The sequence below is a fragment of the Fusarium phalaenopsidis genome (genome assembly GCF_050370095.1).
Source record: "Fusarium phalaenopsidis strain FUZ10S chromosome Unknown contig_32304, whole genome shotgun sequence".
Classification (NCBI taxonomy): Eukaryota; Fungi; Ascomycota; class Sordariomycetes; order Hypocreales; family Nectriaceae; genus Fusarium; species Fusarium phalaenopsidis.
In genome coordinates, this window is record NW_028145404.1 from 2,963,256 (window position 1) to 2,983,268 (window position 20,013).

The window sequence follows — 20,013 nt, forward strand, 5'->3', positions numbered from 1 at the left end:
CAGCCCACAACTGCCACCGTGGTACATGGCTCCTCAGCCTCATTGCCACCTTTCAACACAAATTTGTCTTTACCACCTGTTTTGCAACCCCCCTTTTCTTTGTTGTCCGTCATCAGTCATTCTTACCCATCATGAGAACTAGACGAGGCACGAGGCGTGGGTTTTTTTAGGCGTTGGGCCCACCATAGCTGGAGGCGTTGGCGCGAAGAAGGCGATGATGATGAATGGCTTGGTTGTCCTCTGCAGAGGATGTGGATGGATGATGGAATGGGATGGGATGGGAGGTCTGGGTCTTGGTTCATACATAGATTTGTTACGACATGTTTCTGCAACGCAGTCATCGACATGGATCACGAGGTTTATTCAGCGAGTACGTAAAGAAACACATCACATTTACAACTACAGCAAGACAGCTACTTTTTTTCCTTGACAAGAGCGATTGTCTGACTTAACTGCGAGGCTTTTGTGCTTGCTACCCATTTGTTCACTCCTTGGAAACATCTGAATGACTGCGAATTGGGTATTATTGTAAAACCCCTGGGCAAAACTTGGTGCCAAAAAACGCCTATCTGATATTCTGTCTCCTACACCGACAATGTTCCATTGTGTCTCTCAATACGCACGAGTTTCCACAAGACGCTAACTCCGACCACATGTTTTATGTACCTACAGAACGGCAAGCAATGGGATGCGTTCTGACGGCCAGCAGCTGCAGTACAAGAAATAAAAAAAAAGCAAAGTAAGAAAAAAGTTGGAGGAATGCCGTGTCGATTAATTCAAGTTTCGCTTCAACGGCCCCAAGTGGGGGTGTATGAGAGGGAGTTGGCGACGCTCTATGCAAATGCGAAGCGGGAGAGGTTGAGCTTCTTCGGAGGTGCAAGCTCGACTTCGTCATCGTCCTCATCCTCATCGTCACTATCGGGGATGATCTGGTCCTCACTGCCTCGGTTCAATTGCTCCACCTCCTTCAGGTTGACCTTGGGGAGGGGAACGAATGCTGGGTTCACAGGAACGCCCGAGAGGAACTGCCTGTCAAGGCTGTTGCGTGGCTTGGGTAGCTTGGGAGACATGGGACCGCTGAGGGCGCGAGCACCAAGCCGCTGCAGCGGCGTCATTCGAGAAGCGGCAGTCGAAGGCGCGGTTGAGGGAGTGGATGCCGCACTGAAGACCGAGGAGCGTCGCGAAGCATCCGAAGCAGGGGTTTCAGTTGGTTTCGAGTATGAGAACTGGCGGAGATTGGGTCGAGAGGGAGTCTCGGAAGGCTTTGAGAGAGGCGCGGTTGATCGAGGAGGAGGCATAGGATCCTCAAAAGATGACATTGGTGTCTGTTCATGTTTGAAGGATGCCTGACTCTCACTGTCGGCCTTGGTAGTGAAACTGTCGCTCGTGGTGGTGGTTTCCTGGCTCTCCCTCTCCTCAAAGACTGAAATGGACTTTCTTGACTTGTCGGCAGGTTTCCAGCCTTCAAAGTCAGGAAGAGCCATAAGCGCCTCATCAAGAGAGTCGTCTGACAGCAAGTATGCATCGCTCTTGGCCCTTCTCGGGCTTCTTCGTAGCTTTGGAGCTGAAAAGAACCTGCTCCTCTCCGGTGGAGAATCGATGGGCTCGGCTTCGTTGTCATCACACAGACGGGCCTTCTTGGGTGGCCTGCTCATAGGATCGGTCGAGGGGGCCGCGGATGAGCTGGACGTCGTACCCACAGAAGACGTACGTCTTGTGGTGGGAGGGCTTCCAGCAATCCGGGCGAGCATACTGGAGATCGGCTCAGTTCGGCGGCGGTTGAGTCGTGGGGATGTTCGTGTGCGGTTGGAAGGACCTGGGGCCGTGGGTCGAGTTGCTTCATCAAGATAGGGCCTGGGCAGAGGGAACACCCGGGGAACCAATCCTCCTCCGGTAATTTGCGAAACTCGTTGAGGGTCGACTTCGAAGCAATTGGGATCCATCTCACCCATAGGTATCCGTTGGTGACCCTTGAAGTATGAGTTGATGGGTTTCATCGGCGGAGGCTCATCAACAGCACTAGAAGTTGTCTGTGAATGTCTTCTCTTGGACGGCGTCAGAGGGAGAATGATGGGCATCTTGGTGATGGGATTCATATCACCCTTGGCCACCGCTCGTGCAACTTCGGGCTCCACAAAGGCTCCAATGAAGGGCATCTCCTCGGCAGTCCGCGTACCATCCAGGTCAGTGAGGTGAACAAGCTGCTTCTTGTTGGGACAGAAGACCCATTGATGCAGGAAGGTCAATTCGGCCTGGTAGAACTGGGTCAAGTAGTTTTCCGAAATTCGCTTGCCCTGGAATTGAAGCATGCGCACTACGCGTTCAGGAGCTTTGGTCTTGCGGAGCATTCGATATGCCGTCTTCAACCCGACACTTGGGAGACCATCCAGATAGTCGCATCCGCTCAAGATAGCCATTCGTCGAAACTCAGTATCGGACCATCCCGTCAAAGAAACCTCCCGGCAGGCGCAGAAATCCTTGCGATTGATCTCGATGCAGTTTCCGTACTGGTCCAGCTTGGTCAAAAGCTTCTTGGCGCCGAACACGAGGAGATCAGAGTCGTCCGAAATGATGCCGTGGATCAGACCCTGTCGTTCGAGGTAGACGAGTTGTGCATCGGCTTCGTAGGGGGCGACAACGTAGGGAATATCGAGCTTCTTCAGCTGCTGGATAAGAGCGGATGCCATCTCGGGGGTGATATCGATGCATTTCTGAAACTCCTGAGTGGCCTGAGCAGGCTTTCCAGCTCGAAGGAGCTCCATGGCCACCTTCTTCTTGTCATCTCTCTTCTTGGCACGTGAATCCTCGGTGGCAGCTTTGCTGGGCAGATAGTCGCCGTCGAATACCATGTAGGGGGTGACACCGAAATGGCGGAGCATGCGGACACGCATCATGGCAGCATTGATGTACCTGGAGAGTCTCAATTACTTCTGTCCACATTCACTGATGTGAAAAAACTTACTTCTGTGTCGGCTTGCCCTGCCCAAGCTCTAAAGCACAACAATAGGCTGCACGATGAAGCCATCCGTACGCGTCGACACCCAAGGTTTGTCCATCATATTTCTTGAGCTCTGTTGGCTTCTGGATAGACTTGAGAAGCGGCAGAAGTCCTGTCAATAGGTCAATATCATCTGTTCAAGGTGATTGAGGAGCTATTGATATGGGCCGTACCGGTTACACCCATCTTGAAGGTCTCGTGTCAGGGTCGGTGGCGATGGCAGGCCGTCGAGCTTACACTCGCTGCCCCCGGCAGGGACTCGGGCAGCTTCAAGCCAGGCGGATTCGGAGTTGCATACGTTAACAACGGCACATTGAGGTGAGCTAAAGGACGCGTCGAAAGGTTGATTGGCACGCGATGTCGGGTCAGCAGCACGTCCGAGGCGAGGAGGAGCGTGAAGCTGGCGAGCGGGAAGACAAGCCCGGGATGAGCTAAAGGGCGAGGCAAAGACGAATGCGAGAGAGCTCAAGGCGTAGTCCGGGGTCAAAAGTTGATCAAGTCTGATGTCCAAAGGCGGTGGGGATAGGACGAAGGATGTTTTGTGTGGGAGCTGGAGGCTCGGCGGGCAGGCAGGGTACATCGGCTAAGTTCGTCTGCCCCTGCCTGGGACGCGACAGGACTGGGACAGTGGAGGACCCAACGGGACCCCCTGAAGCAGCGGCTTTAATGGGCGCGTCGATAGGCGCGCTGCCGTCGTTTTCGACCACTAAGACCGCTGGGAAAGGATTAGTTCCCGCCGCACTGGCATTTCCCCAGCAACCTGACCCCGCCATGACGATGCGACTTTTGAACGCCAAACGCGAGGGAGGTTCGTGATAGATGGCGTCTGATAGGTAGATGTTGAATCTGACAGTAAATGGATGTGATAAATTAATGGATTTCTATGTATATCTGGTTTCGGCGCGGAACACAACCCTGGAAACCCAACCGTTGCTGGTTCTAGAAGATCTTTAACCGAGACATTAATTAAGTTGAGATCCAATCTATGGCACATGGACTTGAGATCCACCAAGAATGGCAACAGCTACATGGCCTCAAGGATAGTAAAGTCAAGAACCAAAGAGACAAACCCACGTAGCCGATGCGTTATCTATGTTTATTGTTGTTGACTCACCAGCCTCCAATATCAACATAGCTGCGGCACGTACAAAACACATGTTCTTCACCTGCGGGCAGCTGCAACCAATTTAACCCCGGCATATACCCGCCACTTTACGGGCTGTACACCGACAACCTGTGGAGCACCAAAAAAGACCCCGACGAAAAAAAAATCCTTACAGGCACAGCGCAACTTATACAGGATCAAAAGAACTTTACCTGCTCGACACACCAGTCAAGATGCCTTCCACGCTCAGCAAGACCCGAAAGCAAATCTCCAAGAAGAGGAATGGAGTCGTCAATGCTCTTCACGAAAAGTCGAGAGACTCTCTACGCCTTCACAAGGCTGGTGTGAGAGATCAGCGCATTGAGAAGTTGGCTGCCGCGAGGAGCAGAAAGGAGCAGCCACTCGGTATGTGACTTGAAGCAGAAATTTTGAGATGTATTCATAACTGACTTGCCTGCAGTTGAACGTGTTGCCTTTTTCCAGCAGGCCCTGCGTGTTAAAGAGAACAAGGGTGTTCCTGAACTCGAAGAGATTCAGCGCATGATTCACTCGTAGGCTTCCAATGTTAACCTGTCATAGCACTCTCTGACTGGGTTTCTAGATATGTTCATCAGCATGATGAGGAATACAACGCTGTCAAGAAGACTCGTCGCCCTGGTCGACCTGCCAGTGCCAGGGAGGACCTTCTCAAGGCCAAGATTTCCACTCTCGAGGACGAGTACAAGGGCGGATTTGGTAAGCTCCCTCGTTTACATTAGTCGTGGCAATGCTAACGACATATATAGTGCTACCCGATCTTCTAGATGCCGACACTGTCAACTCCCTCCATCTTTGGGAAGGCTCTTGGTCGTATCTCCCCCAGTTGAAATGGGCCAAGGTCAACAAGGAAGGCCAGGTTCGCCCGACCGCCTTTCCTACTGGCAGCACCAACTGAAGACCTGATTATCGGGAGCTTTAAAACGACAAGAAACGTCGGTGTCACAGATACTGACTACCCCTGAGTCTCAAGATCTCTGAAGGGCCCTTTATGGGATCTGGACTGACTCAACTACCAAAAAATCACTACCTCAGACCACCAAAGCAATTGAGGTCCGAGAACGATACCCCGAGTCTTGGTCTGAGTGATCTTGACTCATCTTGTCCAACTTTTTTGATGTTGCCCGCAATTGGCAGATACGCCCAAGTCCTTCACGATAGACCTGCCCAGGTTTCATGCCAGCTTCAAAACCAGACACACTGAGCTGTTTGAGACGGGTATCAACTGCCTGGCGTCCGGCATGTTTGACAGGCGACAACTCAGGCAAGTTGAGGGACCTGGCGGACCTGGACGGGCCTCTTGTCAGATGTCTCACTTCTGGTCCTGGTTTAACCAAGCTTGATATTTAATCTTGAGCAGCTATGGGGTTTCCAATTGCTGGGTTTATACTGGAGCACCTTGTGCTGGACGTTGGGATACACAGACACATGCACATGAATTGATGAGATAGACACGTGGGAACACAGCGAGAAGCGAATTGGTGAATAAAAGCACTTTACCCTCTCCATATTCAAACTCTAGACTCGAATTAGCAGCTTTTGCAGCCAAAACCCCAGTCAAAAAGAAAGCACCAGTCAAAACTCAGCGAGTCGCAGAGGAAAGAGAGCCACGTGATCGCCACGACCCCGCAGTGGCCCGGAAGATCCCTCCAGTCTGAACCCGGCAAATTGTTAGCGGGCGAGTCGTCCCGTGTTGGTGCCAAAAAAAATTCAGAGGGTGGAGAAGGAAGCTTGAAGCATTTCGCATCTCATTCTTGTACAACAAAAAAAAAAAAATCAACATCAGGTCATTCTAATTCTCCTCCCCCCCTCAACACCAATTACTCCTTTTTTTTCTCTTCCTCTTTTTTTAATACCCAGTCACAATGTTCTCCGCTCGATTCGTCGCTAGGTCGGCGCCCCGCGTCGTCGCCCGCCTCTCTGGCGCCGCCCTCCGACAGACTACCCGCCCCAGCACCTTTGTCAAGGCTTCCTCTCTGCGACCTGCCGCCTCTGCTTTCTCTACCACCGTCTTCCGGAGGGCTGCTGCTTCCGAGACTGACGGCGAGCTCTCGGCCAAGCTTGAGAGCGAGATCCAGATCGAGGAGGACATGAAGGCCAACGAGCAGGACCCCGCCAGCATCAAGGACTTCCTCAACAACAGCGCCTTTGAGCTCATCGACACCCCCGGACAGGAGGTTGTCAAGCTCGTCCGCAACTTTGGCGAGGAGAAGTGAGTCTCTGCAGAACCAATTGACTCTTATGGTACTAACATGTCTCAAGGATCACCGTCAGCTTCTCCATCGCCGACATCACCAACTACGACCCCTACGCCGAGGAGAACGCCCTCGAGGAGGAGGGCCTCGAGGAGGACCCCAGCCACCAGCGTAGCGCCCAGTCCAGCGGCCGCGCCAACGAGGAGATTGACGAGGAGCTCGAGGACGACCTGGAGGACGAGGCCGCCGCCCCCATCAACCTGTCCATCGTGATCGAGAAGCCCGGCAAGACCGAGGGCGCCCTCAACATCGATGCCACCGCCCAGGACGGCAACGTCGTCGTCGAGAACCTCTTCTACTACGCCGACGCGAAGGTCGCCAAGGTCGAGTCCCCCGAGGCCGCCCAGAAGCGCGCCGACGTCTACCCCGGTCCCCCCTTCGGCAGCCTCGACGACGATCTCCAGCTCCTCATGGAGCGATTCCTCGAGGAGCGGGGCATCACCCAGGCCCTCGCCGTCTTTGTCCCCGACTACGTCGATGTCAAGGAGCAGCGCGAGTACACCCGGTGGTTGAGCAACGTCAAGGCCTTTATTGATGCTTAAATTGGGCTGCTAGCAGTCGAAAATGATGAGATTCACAAGAGAAGAAGAGCAAGATGGAGTCTTTGAAACGGAAATCTTGTGTTGAGAATGGGAAATGCCGCTCTTGTTGTACAATAGGATGAGATCCAACGAGGTCAAACTACATGTCAAGATATGTGTAACGATATGAATGTGTCTCTGCTTTAACCACCTTGAGCTTACTCCCTCTCGAATATGCATTATGATCTTTTAGTGAACATAGTTTTCGACATGAATGTGATGAATTGAGAACCTTGCTATCTACAACAAGCAACAGTCCCTGACCGAATAACAACTCCTACAACTCCGATTAACGAGTGCGCAAGCCCGCCATGCATCCGCTGCCCCGTGGTCAGTCAACCACCGCAACTCGACCACCCCGTGCTACACCTCGGCGCAATGAGTCTATCTATTCCAAAGGTGCCTTTCTGACACGCGAAAAAAAAAGTGTACGGTGTAAACCAAAACAAGCATGTCGACTTCATCCTTTCCGTGTTCTGGGACAAGAGCTTCTGATCCTGGCTCTTATCTGATATCGTTCCCCAAAATGGAATTGGTCGTCTACAAAACACCCTCAAGTGACCACTCACCCTTCTGGGCCCTCTCGAGGACTTCACGGCCCTTATCGGTGAGATCTGGCTTGCCGTCGTTGCCTGTGACGTGCTGGAAAAAGACGGGTTGCCATGTCTCGTTCTTGGCCTCGCGCTGACGGGCCTTTTCACGTTGAGCCTCTTCCAGCTCTACCTTGACCTGGGTAGCCTTGCCGTATTGCTTGGCATGAATGGCCTCGGTAACACCGCCCCAAAGGGTGAGAGACTCATTGGGCAGCTGCTGCTCCTTGGGTGGGATGACCTTGGGTGCGACGTTGAGAGGTTCGATATCGATAATAGTAAACTGCTCCTCAACAGGGACCGATTTCTGTAACAGTTAATCTCCATTATGGCAGATAAGTCAGGATAGCCACTTACAACAGGTCTGGGGCCCAGAGTGAAAATGACCTTCTCCTTCCATGGGCCACTCAACCGGGCGAGCACGTCCTCATCGGGAACATCCTGCACCCGAGTCTTGGTATCGTTCTCGGGATCGTACTTGAAAACAACACCATCGATCTTGTTCGTCGTCCGTCCCAGCCAACCTTCTTCAATGTAGTGCAGGATGACCTTGATCTTGGTCTTGGGGCAGGTGATGTAAGCCATCTCACTGACAGAGACGCTCAAGGCTCCGCGGAGAAGGCCACCCAGGTGAGCCGCGGGGTGCGTAAGCTGGTATGTCTCGCCGTCGCGCTTATCAAGGCTGATAAAGATGCCCATGTTGTGCTCGCCAGGGAGGACCTTGACCGAGGTGCCAGTGAACTTGGCCGTGATCTGATCGAAACCGCGGGCGGTGATGCCCTTCTCGGGGCAGGTGACGTGGAAAGCGCTAACGGGAGGGTGATGGGATGTCTGTTCGGTGAGGTATGAGACACGGACGAGCTTGGTGTCCTTGGAGCTGCCATGTTGGGGCACAGAGAGTGACACGGATGATGCATTCTTGTCGCCCTTGGCCGCCACCTTCAAGTTCGATAAGCTGCCTTTGGGGGTGCCATTGGTCTTCTGAAGACCCGAGGTCTCGATCCTGGGGGCATTGTCTTCGGTTTCCCAATTGCACTAGACCACTGTCAGTCTCTCTGTCCTCTCAAAGATGGCCTGTTTCTCGTTGTGGCGGTGTGTCGACTGTATATCACGTACCCTGAAGAACTCGCCCAGGCACGAATTGTAGGGCTTGCACGGCTTTCCTTTGGCATATTTCAGGTCCTTGGTGAGCCAGAAGCGCACGACTTCGAGCATGCGGTCGAGGGCATCGTCCGAGGTGCCAATGGCGATAAAGGCATTGGGGGCATCGAGATAGGTCCAGTATTCCAGGTTCGGGGTGGGCTCGAGCAGCTGCGACGGCAGCGAGAATCTAACTGCTGCAAGGTCTGAAACGCCGATGAACCTGTCGCGCAAGAAGCGGTCAGCATTGAAAATCTCGAGATATCCATTTCGAACCCGTCTGGTCATGAGTCTGGCCCTTCACCTCCACCGCCATGCTCCGCTTGATGGGGGTAGGTGGGAGCTCCGACCTCGCTGACAAGGGCAAGCAAGCTCCATCTCTCCCTGGAGGGGCGAAGGAAAGCGGTGGAAGCTATCGCAGCAGAACGGGATCCTCGATAGCATGAGGGCCTCTCTTACTTTTTCAGAATACCCAAAAACGTGCGCAACTTGGATCCATCGCTCTGCGGTTCATCAGGCGTGTCGGCCGCGGGTGGCGGTGTCGATGACGACATCCTCGTCGTAGGACTCGATAAGCTGGGCTGGGCGAGGAAGCTGGGCGAGAGGCGCTACGGTGCGAGAGGGCAGCTTGTGGTGGCTGTTGGGGATAGGCTGCTGGATGCCTGGAGGAGGGGGCGGCAGCGCCGATGGTAAGATGATGACTTGTCGTACGGTGGATGTAGGAAGTAAGAGGGAAAAAGAGACAGATAATGAAGGTGTGGGAGAGAGAGAAAAGGGAGGAAGAAAAAAAAGTCTCGAAGGTTGCAGACTGAATCGCAAAAAGTCAAGAAAGGGAAGCGGGCGGTACTGTACCTAAGCCCAAGTGACGTTTTTGGCGGGGTGGGTGCCAGGTGCCCGCGGTGTTGAAGCAAGGGGCCGGAGGTACCTCTGCCGCCGCCTTGTCCTTGCGCTCACGGCAGGTACCCTGCGTCTTGCCGTGCTTCCAGGCCCAGTCACTTGAGCCAAAACGGCCAAGGAACGTGCGTCGAGCGCTACGGTCTGGTGGGGGAAATGGCGAGACGGGATATTTATGTTGAGGCTACATAGGTATCAAGGGGCAGAAGACCAGGTACTGGTAGAGTAAGGGAAATATGTACTTGTACTGGCAGATGACAGTAATGTCTCCTGTTGGTTACCTGCCGAAACCATCACCAGAGACTTCAGAACTCACTCTTCACACTCAACGCACAATGTGAAGCCACAGCGTGATCGACAACATGGGTGTTCACTCTCAGCGATAACTAGGCCCTTTTCCTCTTTGTTTGATAGTAGTAGCAGCCCCTTGTCGACGAGCCAATCATCAGCGCACATGGGTAGAGCCTCTGGCTTTCATCCCATCCATTCACCCATCCGATAATAAAGGAAGCGGGATTAATTATCAAAGGAGCCATATTGGACTATCGCATCGAGCCCGTCTCATCTCGTCAAACAGCTGAAGCACGGGTCCTGCGTGGCTGTCTTGTATGGATATGGTTACCCTGTCGACTGACAGATCGTGATATCTTTTCCTTGACATAGAGATCACATGGAGTGAGAGCAACGAAGTGGGTGTCCACTTCTGCCTGTTCCTCTACCTACCGATCCATGCCCCCTTTCTACAAACTCGATCAGGTCACTCAAACACCAATTGGAAACAATCATGTCTCCTCAGTAAGTTTTACTATTATTTTGTTTGTGCTTGGCGTGTACTGTGATTCCGCAACGCCTACTTATCGTTGCGTCCTAACCTTCTTGTATGAATGCAACATGTGATGAATGCCTCTACTCCATGAGCTTTTCCATGTAGTGTGCCCTAGGTATCATGGATGCATGACAAGACCCAAAAAAAAATGTATGTCCTGGTTATGCAGGACAATAGTAACAACAACAAAAAAGGAGGGAGGAGAACGACAAACCCTGAAAGCACTATGCCGCAGCATCGTCCTCAGCTCACAACCTCTAGTACCAAGAAATATGTTCAACAAAATGCAAAGGTGTACGCCGGCGCCATGTCCATGGAAGCCTTTTGGCACTTCTAATAAGTGCAGCCAAAGCCTCCCTATCCGTATGTTTTCCCCTGGTATCCTAAGTGACTATCCCCAACGCCAGGTGCACCATGGTCGGTTTCGAGAAAGATGAGTGTGTATGCATTGCAGCCTTGTGTTTGCTGCGCACCACGCTCAGCCCGAAACAAGTGTCGTTAAATCATGAAGAGTTTGAAAGACGCCGTGGAAAGATTCATCGATGGAGAATCATTTCTGGCTGCTGTTCCAGGCGCTATCATCAATGTACGTCTCCCATTCTTCGAGAACGTTCTTAGCTGGAGAGTCAGATTCGCCTTGGTTATCGCCTTGGTTGTTCCAGCTCATGTTCTTAGCCGGAGAGTCAGATTCGCCTTGGTTGCCGCCTTGGTTGTTCCAGCCCATGATCGCGAAGGGGTCTGGGTATTGCTCGTCCCTAGAAGCGGCCGTGATTTCACCCTCCTTAAGGGGTTTGGTATCAGCGGTGTAACCAAAGAACTGATTCGCAGCATCTGCGCCAGCATCCAAGCTGAAACTCTGGGCTGGCCACAGTTGAGGCTCGTTGTACATGGACGTGCCATAGGCATTGCTGAGGCCAACGCCACCCAGAAACATCCTCGCTTCAGCAGGTAGCTGTGTAGTAAATGACGAGCTCTCCGAGTTGAAGCCGCCCCTAACACTGTAAGATTGAGATTGTGTAGCTCCAAATGTCGACCCGTGGCGAGACCGAGGTGTCTCTGGGTGGGACATGGACCCAGGAGTAAGAGCTGGGGGTGACATGGGGCCGTCGTTCCTGGCCTCGGTAGGGGATACTGGCAAGCTAGCTGTGGATGGATTTCTTTCGTTGTGTTGTCGTCCGTTGTTTTGCTGTCCGTTGTTTGGTTGTCCGTTGTTTTGCTGTCCGTTATTTGGCTGCCCGTTGCTTGGTTGTCCGTAGTTGATGGGGTGAAACTGCATGTTAAAAGGCGGCTCGCCAACACTTGGGACTCGTGGAGTCGCAACAGGCGACTGAAGCGTCTGCGGTACGGAGAAGCCCTGGCCGGTGGACCAATGCTGATGAGAAGCAGCCCTAACCCGGCTCTGGACGTTGGGGAAGAATTGATCAAATGTTGTATTGATCTCGTTGTTGCGCCAGTCGTTGTCAGTAGCAGAGAGCAGCTTGGACATAGCAACCCTGTTACTCAGATACGCGTCGACTCTAGCATTGAGCTCTGGGTTGGCGGTTTGCATGTGTGGGTTGAGGAGCCGGTAGGAGCGAGGGAAGTCGTCGTCCTCTTCCTCGTACATTTCCTCCTTCATGACGATCTCCTCGGTAATGCGAAAGGCCTTGCCCGTTCTCTTCTTGTGGATGTCGCTGGCGTTGCGGGCTGACTGGACCCGTGCCTCGATGCTCCGATCTGCGCGCCTCGAGGCGGCGATGTATGCGCGTTCCTGATTCTCGGAATGGGAACGTTCGGTGTTCTTTACCAAGAGGCTTCGGGTCAGTCATGTCTGTTGTGCTGGGCCAGCGGGGAGGGGCTCCCTTACCCTGCGCGTAGGCGGCTGTGTCTTTTCACCAGCATCTTGGGATTCGCGAGTTCTCTTGGGCATTGTAAAGAGTGAAGGGTTTGGTGTTACTTGAGTTGAGTGAAGTTGAAAGATTGGGAAAAAAGAATCTTAGGTACACCCCGCCTGGACTCTGCAGGCGGAGGGTTGCCAAGGATGTGTACTGTTCGGTAGCTGTGAATGTTGATGGGATGGAGAAGCTGAAGTCGGGTCTGCCGAGGGTTGATATATGGCGAGTCCGAGAGACGTATTTCCGTATTTCCCCTCTGTTGTTTGGAAAGATGCTTAAGCTATCCCGTTCTTGGCGTTAAATCGGAGTGTGCAAGGCGACAATATTTCTGCATGTGGCTGAAATCGAGGGTTTGTTGGATGGTTTAGATTCCGTAGCATGTGGTTGGTAGTCGATGGAATTAAGCTTGAGGATGCAGAAGAAAGGACCGCCAAACTGCAGGAGGTATCCAAAGTAGATATGGAGATGCAGGAATAAGAACCGACAAGCGGGCAACAAGAGGGCAAAGCAAGCCGGCAGGGCCGTACTTTGGGTTATATACGGACAGGGCAGGACAGCCACAAACCACACCCACAGAAGCACTCTCCTGCGGAGGAAGAAAAAAGAGACATCTCATCTCACGTCTCAGGCGCCAAAAGGACGTGTAGCTCGATCCGAGAGCGATCGAGCGACGTTGAATCGAGCGTAGCTATGACGATCGATCTCGATGAGAAGGTCGCTGTTAGCGCCTGAGCCATGGCACATGTACTGCCCCGTATCGAGAGCTAGAGCCACCAGGAGCCACCAGGAGGCCTGCACATGCCCCGCCGGACCACCTCCGACCACCCCTGAGTGGTTCATTTCGGCCCACCCCCAGCGCGAGCCGCTGCACCACCATTGATTGACCTTGGTGCACCCAAGCTTCAAGGAAGCTGGAGGGTGAAGTCGGGATGGATGGACAACAAGAAGATGGCGACGGGAACGAATGCCATGCATGTCTGCATCTGCTACTGTACTGTGCCATATTCCGGGACGGCAGCAAGAGGCAATATGCAGAAAAGCCACACAAGACGCCCTTGAGCTTGAGGTCTTGCAGTCCAAGTCGCCCTGCATAGGATTTGGTCCTCTCCGCCAGGCCACATGCATCTAACACTGGACGCCTCGAAACTGGCTTGGTCAATAGGCCGAGCCGGGGAGTTGCGAACCAGACTTGCCTGGGTGAAAGAAGACAGGGCCTCACTGTCAATGCAAGCTCTCCCCCAGCCGTTGCCATATCTGGCGAGAGGATTGCAAAGTGCGCGGCCGCCCATGCCATCCAAGGTTCCATTGTCTTGCCTAGGTTGTCTTGTCTTGCAGTTGAAGCTCATCAGAACTTACATCCCCTTCGCCAAGTTGCAATCATAGTTCTGCGTTGTGCCAGAACTCTCTTTAAAAGAACCCTTCGGGTGGCATCCCTGTCACCATGCCGTTCTATCACAACCTTAGTCTTGCCATTTTCCTGCGGTCTCACCCGGAACTCTTGAGTAACCAAAACCCGTCTGGCCTGACTCTCTCTCCATCTGCATTGGCACCGCACTCGCCGTAGTGAGCCCGGTGTGCAAGGCCGTGCTGCATTGCACCAAGGCACCCCGTTAGCATCCTGAGCTGCCGGCATGTCTAGGATCTGTCAGGCAGACTCTCCTTTTTCCCGGTGAGGAGGTGGAGTGGCCTCCATACGATGGGGAAAAGTGTCCCGTCTCTGCAGACTACCGATAGCGTGCTGCGTGGGCTTTGACTCTCGTCTCCATAATCTCTTGGTAGAGGCTATCCAGTCTGGGTTGCCGCGGCCCTCCCATCGCAGTGAGACTAGGCCATCGGCCGATAAGACACTGCTCCTTGAACCCACGTTTTGTAGACTCGGCTTCCCAGATCGTGATCCAGAGAAAGAACCATCAAAACAAACAATCGGCTGCTTTGGTCCATTCCCATCCGAAATCCACCATGGCAAACGTGAACTGGACGGAGCAACTCTTCCGACTGGGGGACTGGCACTATCAGATGTCAACCCTGCGTGGTAGTCAGCCAGAGAAGGGCTTGTCCGGCACAGACAGCAATGGGTGCAGAAGAATGGGACGTTCATCCAGGGAAATGGTAGCTTAGGTGCCGCATCGCGACCCAGTTCCTTGTTTTCCATGAGTTTTCCCCTTGCTCCATTGGACTTCCAGCCGGTTCCGTTTTCTGCCACTTCCTCAGCTTCCGAATCCGTGCATGCTTCGTCGCATTGTCTGGCCTCCATGGCACAATAGCACGGCATGGCGCGGGAAAGTTATGGCGAGGTGAGCCGTTGGTGGGACTGGGCTTCGTACCGTACCCTGCAGCAATCAATCGATAAGACGCTGCTCCTCGATCCAGCGACGTTGTTCCCGCATCAGGGCATCGTCAAGGACGCGTTAGTAGCGATGGAGAGCGTTGAGGGGCTGAAGCAAAGGAACTCACATCGCAATACCATCGGTCCCGACACCACCAAGGCGAAATGGGTGATCCAGACAGGCGGTGCCGTTGGCAGGGAATCGCGCCGCAGGTGTGCCCAAGCTGGCCAAGGCCCCATAGAAAGGGACGGAGCTGGTCTAGGCCCTGGAGAACGGTGGGGGCCAGGGCCATCCACTTCCTCCTGACGGCCCATGACGATCATTTGAGTTGTCAGCCAGCCCTTGGTGATTCTCTCCTAGCGCCCGAGAGGTATCGGGGCCGTGGATGACCGTGAATTCGGCATGTACACATCAGGTGTTGATGCTGGCCATCGTTGGGCTGTAATGCCACGAGGAAAGCAATGCAAGTTACACGCAAGTGACAGGCTGATGCTTCACCCTCCACGATTGAACCGGATTAAACTGAATCTTTGAACCAGGCTGGGCTGGGCTAGGATCTCGTGGGAGATGCGTGTAGATGGATGGACCCCGCCGACCTGACCTAAAAGCTTCTAGCTGGGAAACCGCCATCAGCGCTACCTTCCCGCGAATCTCCAGCGACCAACCACGCAGCTCCTTCTTGATACAAGCTCCCAGCGCATCCGACCATCCTCATATTCACCACAATCAGAGAAACATCCTCTTCTTCTCCCTTCCCTTTCATCCCCATGCTCAAATTGCGGGCCATGCTATGCCGTAAGACGGCGGTCAACCTGTCGCAATGATTGCGCGGTTCAAGGAGAGGGTTGACCGATACCCCTCTTGTTGCCCGAGGCTCCGACATCTACATTCATGCATAGGATGCATTCCGCAAACATGCACGACGGCTACGAAGCAGGTCGTGAAACCAGAGCAACAGAATCAATCAGGCGAGTTGGTCTGATATCCCGCTTCGATATTGTACCTCGAACGATTGCCCTGCTTTCCTTGATCCTGAACTTCTTGTTGCTCCTTGGCTATGAGTTGTGGTTGGATCCCTGCCTCTTTAGCCCGGACCTTTCTCTCCGGCACACATTCCCCGAGTTGCTGTGATGATTCTCTGCTGAGGACCACGAGCTGGTACACGGAGGTACAAAGCTGCACTAACAAATCCCCCCTGGTTGCAGCAAAGCTCATGCTAGACTCGTTTCGGGCGTGATGTGCCAAGTTTCCTGTCCTCGGCGCCCTGAACCACGCCTCACGCCACGCCGAGCTCTCGTTTCACAAGCCACACTTGATCATGATGGGAATTACCTGCGTCCTGGGCCAAAGTCGACAGACATTCCCATCCCAACTCATTATTCCCGACTTCGCAACTGACCTGACGCCTCAGTATGACGTCGCCAGCCCCGACAGCATTGGCTCCCGTCCCCAGGGTCTCCGAGAGTTAATCTCTGCGCTACTCGCAGATCCCGCACACCATCCAATGATCTACCGCTGATGTCGCTATGATGAAGCTGTAACGCAACCCAGCAGGACTGTCATGGGACGCGCTGTCGCGTGGAAGGGTGGTGAGAGGCGACGGCGTGCTACTGTACGCGTGCACATTCGCCGCTACCCCGGATCTTCCTGAACTGCAACTCGAGGTTTGACAGAAGCTGGCAGGCAGACAGGGCAGGGTAGGGCAGGGCCGGGCAACCTTGCCAACTGAGTTCCAGAAATCTGGAGCCTGCAGACCACCATCTTGGCGAGCGGCCGCCAGCGCGAGTTCCCGGTCGTGGCGACTTCAACAGTTAGACGGGCGTCCCCTCTATCACTCCAAACTCTCTTCCGTCAGTTGAAGGGATTGTGATTTGTAATCCCCTCGCTTGGTTGAGTAGCAAGCACCCTTCTTGCACGGCAATTCCAAGCTCCGGGTGGAATTACATCAGAATCGCCTCGATGTTCTTGGGTACTAAAGTTCCCTTGACCTGGACTCGAGAGTTCTTCTCCCGAGAACCCTATCACGGCCGCGTACTGTATCTCCTCACGCCAAAGACTCGATCAGTGACAGACAACATGTGAGGTGCCCGAGGCAAACCGCGGAGAGATGGTGTTGGGGCGATGAGGCCGGGTAGATTGGCGAGATCTTGCCCACCGACCGTCCACTCTTGATCTTGACCTTGAGCCACCGGCCTCTGCCCTCATACCATCTACAGTAAGATTCAGACATGCCAGGCCCAGCATGAGCCCCTTGATGGCCTAGATGGACCCTGAGATCCGACTGGCGAAGCTCCCTTTGCAAAAGACAAAGTTGACTTTTGCTGGGCGCCATCCACAGCAGTAGGAAACCTCCGTCGAGGGATTACCAGAGACGTATACTGACTGGTGGGGGACATAAAACACGAGACTCAGGGAGGTGACAATTCAGTCTCGTGTATCTTGTCCCCCGCTGGACCGAGAAGTTGTTGTAGGTGAAGCACGCTGGACTCCAGGGTCCGGAACTGCCGAGTTCCTGCCAAGTTCACCTTGAAATAGATTCTTGCATTCCTAAATCGACGCCTCACCGGCGCCATGCTTTAAGTTATCTTCTGGAACCCCTCAACAAGGCCTCTGATTGATCTGATTCTTCTACTCGGCTGTACTACTCGTCAGAGGCATAAGCGAAGGCCAACAAGTCGCGTGGTCCCGCCGGTTTGTTCACAAGGCGAAGACAAATCGTAAGCCAAGCCAGGCAGAACTGGATCATCCGCGTAATAACTTCACATCGGGCCGGCCAGGATGTTGCTTGATGTTCGGAACTCTCGATATCGCAGGGAGGCTTCCTTGAACTTGATACTCGATCACGATAGGGCGCAATGGACAACTCGAGCATCCCCAACAAGAGGCGCTGGGGTTCAACTTTCTGATAGACTAGACTCTTGAGCGATTTATCAGAGGCACGTTGCATATGCTTTAGGGATTCCCGATGGCGAGTTGAAAAGATCCAATCGAGGGTGATTATGGGCATTTCACATCACTTGGGTTCACACTTAGAAGATATGGGCAAGTCTGCTTGCGTAACAACTCACGCTATATCGGAGAGGTACGAAACTGCAAATACTATGGAAGCCTAGTCTATGCTGCAGGATGGATTTCAGGGGCTTAGATAATTACACCATAGAGCTGCATAGGATTGGCATCTTGCTATGACGATGGCATCATGTATTGATCTTCACATGTAGAGTGATCACACACGGGAATCTCAAAGCATTTGAAAGTAGTGATATTGTATCATTGCTCGGGCTTCCTTCTACCCCTGAGGCCTCCGTCGTCCAAAGGGGGGTGGAGGCTTTTCTGACGACGTGGCGGGCTGTCCATGAGCAACGATATCGGAGCACATCTGGAAACATGCGAATGGGGTCCTTTTACTTGGGTGTGAGCCGCGATCAGATAATTTTCTTCTTTTCTTTTCGGTCCTTTACATGGTGGCAGTTGATTATGGCGATGTCCGCTTCGTGGCTTAGGGAGTCATCCGCGGCGCGCCCCGACGAGGCCCTTGGGGATCTCGGTAGGGCTCATGTTGCGTAGGAGCAGATTGCAGGGGTTTCTATATACGGCTTGTAGGGTGAAGGTAAGAACAGAGGCATAATGCAGAGGGGCGCTCTATCTGCTCCTGGACAGTGAGCGCGTCGAGTCCTGCCCAGTATGTCTAAGTAACTATTTGTGACACAAAGCGACTGCTGCGCATTCGAGATTGTATCTCTCCACGGGTCGCGTTCGGTCACACCATGGAGCTCCCAGGCATAGATGCAATTAGGGCTGAGATCCCCTAAGAGGGGGGAATTCCCTTGTCCCTCGACCTAGTTCTTGATGCTATGCCACTGATCCTGCTGATGTGCAGTTGTCCCTCTGTGACTGTGAATGTATAGTTGGACTGTTCTTGGGCTTGGATACCATAAGCCGCGAGATCATCTTCCTGGGGAAGCTATCTTAAAAACACATTTTGTATATAAAACTGAAGGGAGGGTATTGAGATTCCATCAGGCTCATGGTTTGTTCATCCACCATCTGCTGCTCCTCTGCATCACCAGCGATCAAAGAGAAGAGACTGCGCAGCATTCAGCTCTGCTGAAAGTTAGTGACAAAATGCACCGGACGTCCAGTGCTCTTCCTGTCGTCCTAGGTTCCCAAATTGTTATATATGAAATCTGTGTAGTTGGTGTGGACTTCTACCAAGTACTTGGCGTATGGAGGCCCTGGGGAATCAAAACAATGACTGTTTAGTTCAAACAAGTTGCGAGGGACTGTTTGCATGCTCTTGGCTCGTTCCTAGGAGGGATTGAAGTCCTTGTATCTGTAAGCTCGGGTGTCGGCGGTTTACCATTGACATGTCTCGACCGCGGAAGAAACCTGTGGCCCATTCGACTGCGCAAACACTGATAGAGACGTAGCGAGTGATGGAGGAAGTACCACAGCTGACGATACTTCTCTTCCACCATCTAGCATCCATCTCAAGCTGAGATCTGAAAGGTAAATATAAGCCGAAAGCGAAATTCGAGAACTGGAGAAAGCCAGGTAGATAAGAGGATGACCGTAAATGATAGTGAATGGTGAAGATGTCATCTCAGCTCCGATATTGCCCTGCTTCGGCATTCTCTAGAGCACAAACCACCCCCCCCAACAACGACTGGAGATGGAGATATAATGATCAAGTCTGGCGACGCTTAGATGCAGGTAGAATCTGGTCCTTCTCGTGTCGTTATATAGATGTTCTCACAGTTGTGTGTGATCCCATTCGTTGTTTCGTCATCCCAACTGCAAACGCTGAGGATGAACTTCAGACCTAGCAAACTCTGGTCGAACCATGAGCCTGCGAAGGCATTCTCGATGATTATCTGGAGTCGACGGCACATTCTGATGATCCCGGGGTGTTCTGTTAGACTTCGTCGGATCGTGGCGTGTTACCTTCATTCTTTGGAGTAGAGAACCCAACTCTCATCTCCGAGCGTCGCGCATCTCCTTCAAAGCTGAATGTAGTGTGAGATGGGCGCCGATGAACCTGGCCGTCTCACATACTGACAGACATGAGATCCAATCTCCCTTCTCAGATCACTCCCAAATCAAATCAGGGTCCTCTTTAACTTCCCCAGAAACCTAGGCGCGGGCATCAATTCTCGCCTGTTTCGACAATTGAGGCGCGCTTGAGTTTGAGTTCTATATCCATGACCGTGATATATATACTGATGAAACAGTATCGGTCAAAGTCATGAGCCCAGAGGGCATTCCTAAGGAATCCTAGCCTCAGAGTTATTGGCCTGTGAGCTCCAACCTGGGACTAGTGATATATATACTGAGGTGTTGGAGTGCATGAAACGGAGCTCAGCGGTGAATTTTGAAAGGGCCTGCGG

At 53.0% G+C, this 20,013-nt stretch overlaps 5 protein-coding genes across 5 annotated transcripts; 2 read left to right on the top strand and 3 right to left on the bottom strand.

The window, feature by feature from the left end:
• Positions 1 to 833: 833 nt before the first annotated feature.
• On the bottom strand, positions 834 to 3,184 carry LRP88_10180 (exonuclease 1; the record flags this gene model as incomplete). Its single annotated transcript, XM_083246646.1, has 3 exons — positions 834 to 2,910; positions 2,963 to 3,110; positions 3,172 to 3,184. 3 exons carry the CDS (start codon positions 3,182 to 3,184, stop codon positions 834 to 836), a joined length of 2,238 nt encoding a protein of 745 aa, XP_083097759.1.
• Positions 3,185 to 4,336: 1,152 nt separating this feature from the next.
• On the top strand, positions 4,337 to 5,037 carry LRP88_10181 (translation machinery-associated protein 16; the record flags this gene model as incomplete). The annotated part of the gene is made up of 4 exons (XM_083246647.1): positions 4,337 to 4,508; positions 4,564 to 4,654; positions 4,705 to 4,838; positions 4,889 to 5,037. The coding sequence occupies 4 exons, from the start codon at positions 4,337 to 4,339 to the stop codon at positions 5,035 to 5,037; spliced, it is 546 nt and encodes a 181-aa protein (XP_083097760.1).
• A 967-nt stretch (positions 5,038 to 6,004) lies between these two features.
• On the top strand, positions 6,005 to 6,936 carry LRP88_10182 (mitochondrial glycoprotein; the record flags this gene model as incomplete). Its single annotated transcript, XM_083246648.1, has 2 exons — positions 6,005 to 6,351; positions 6,402 to 6,936. The coding sequence occupies 2 exons, from the start codon at positions 6,005 to 6,007 to the stop codon at positions 6,934 to 6,936; spliced, it is 882 nt and encodes a 293-aa protein (XP_083097761.1).
• A 579-nt stretch (positions 6,937 to 7,515) lies between these two features.
• LRP88_10183 (uncharacterized protein) lies at positions 7,516 to 9,259 on the bottom strand (the record flags this gene model as incomplete). The annotated part of the gene is made up of 4 exons (XM_083246649.1): positions 7,516 to 7,872; positions 7,923 to 8,600; positions 8,682 to 8,928; positions 9,165 to 9,259. 4 exons carry the CDS (start codon positions 9,257 to 9,259, stop codon positions 7,516 to 7,518), a joined length of 1,377 nt encoding a protein of 458 aa, XP_083097762.1.
• Positions 9,260 to 10,975: 1,716 nt separating this feature from the next.
• On the bottom strand, positions 10,976 to 12,334 carry LRP88_10184 (uncharacterized protein; the record flags this gene model as incomplete). Its single annotated transcript, XM_083246650.1, has 2 exons — positions 10,976 to 12,205; positions 12,272 to 12,334. The coding sequence occupies 2 exons, from the start codon at positions 12,332 to 12,334 to the stop codon at positions 10,976 to 10,978; spliced, it is 1,293 nt and encodes a 430-aa protein (XP_083097763.1).
• Positions 12,335 to 20,013: the final 7,679 nt, after the last annotated feature.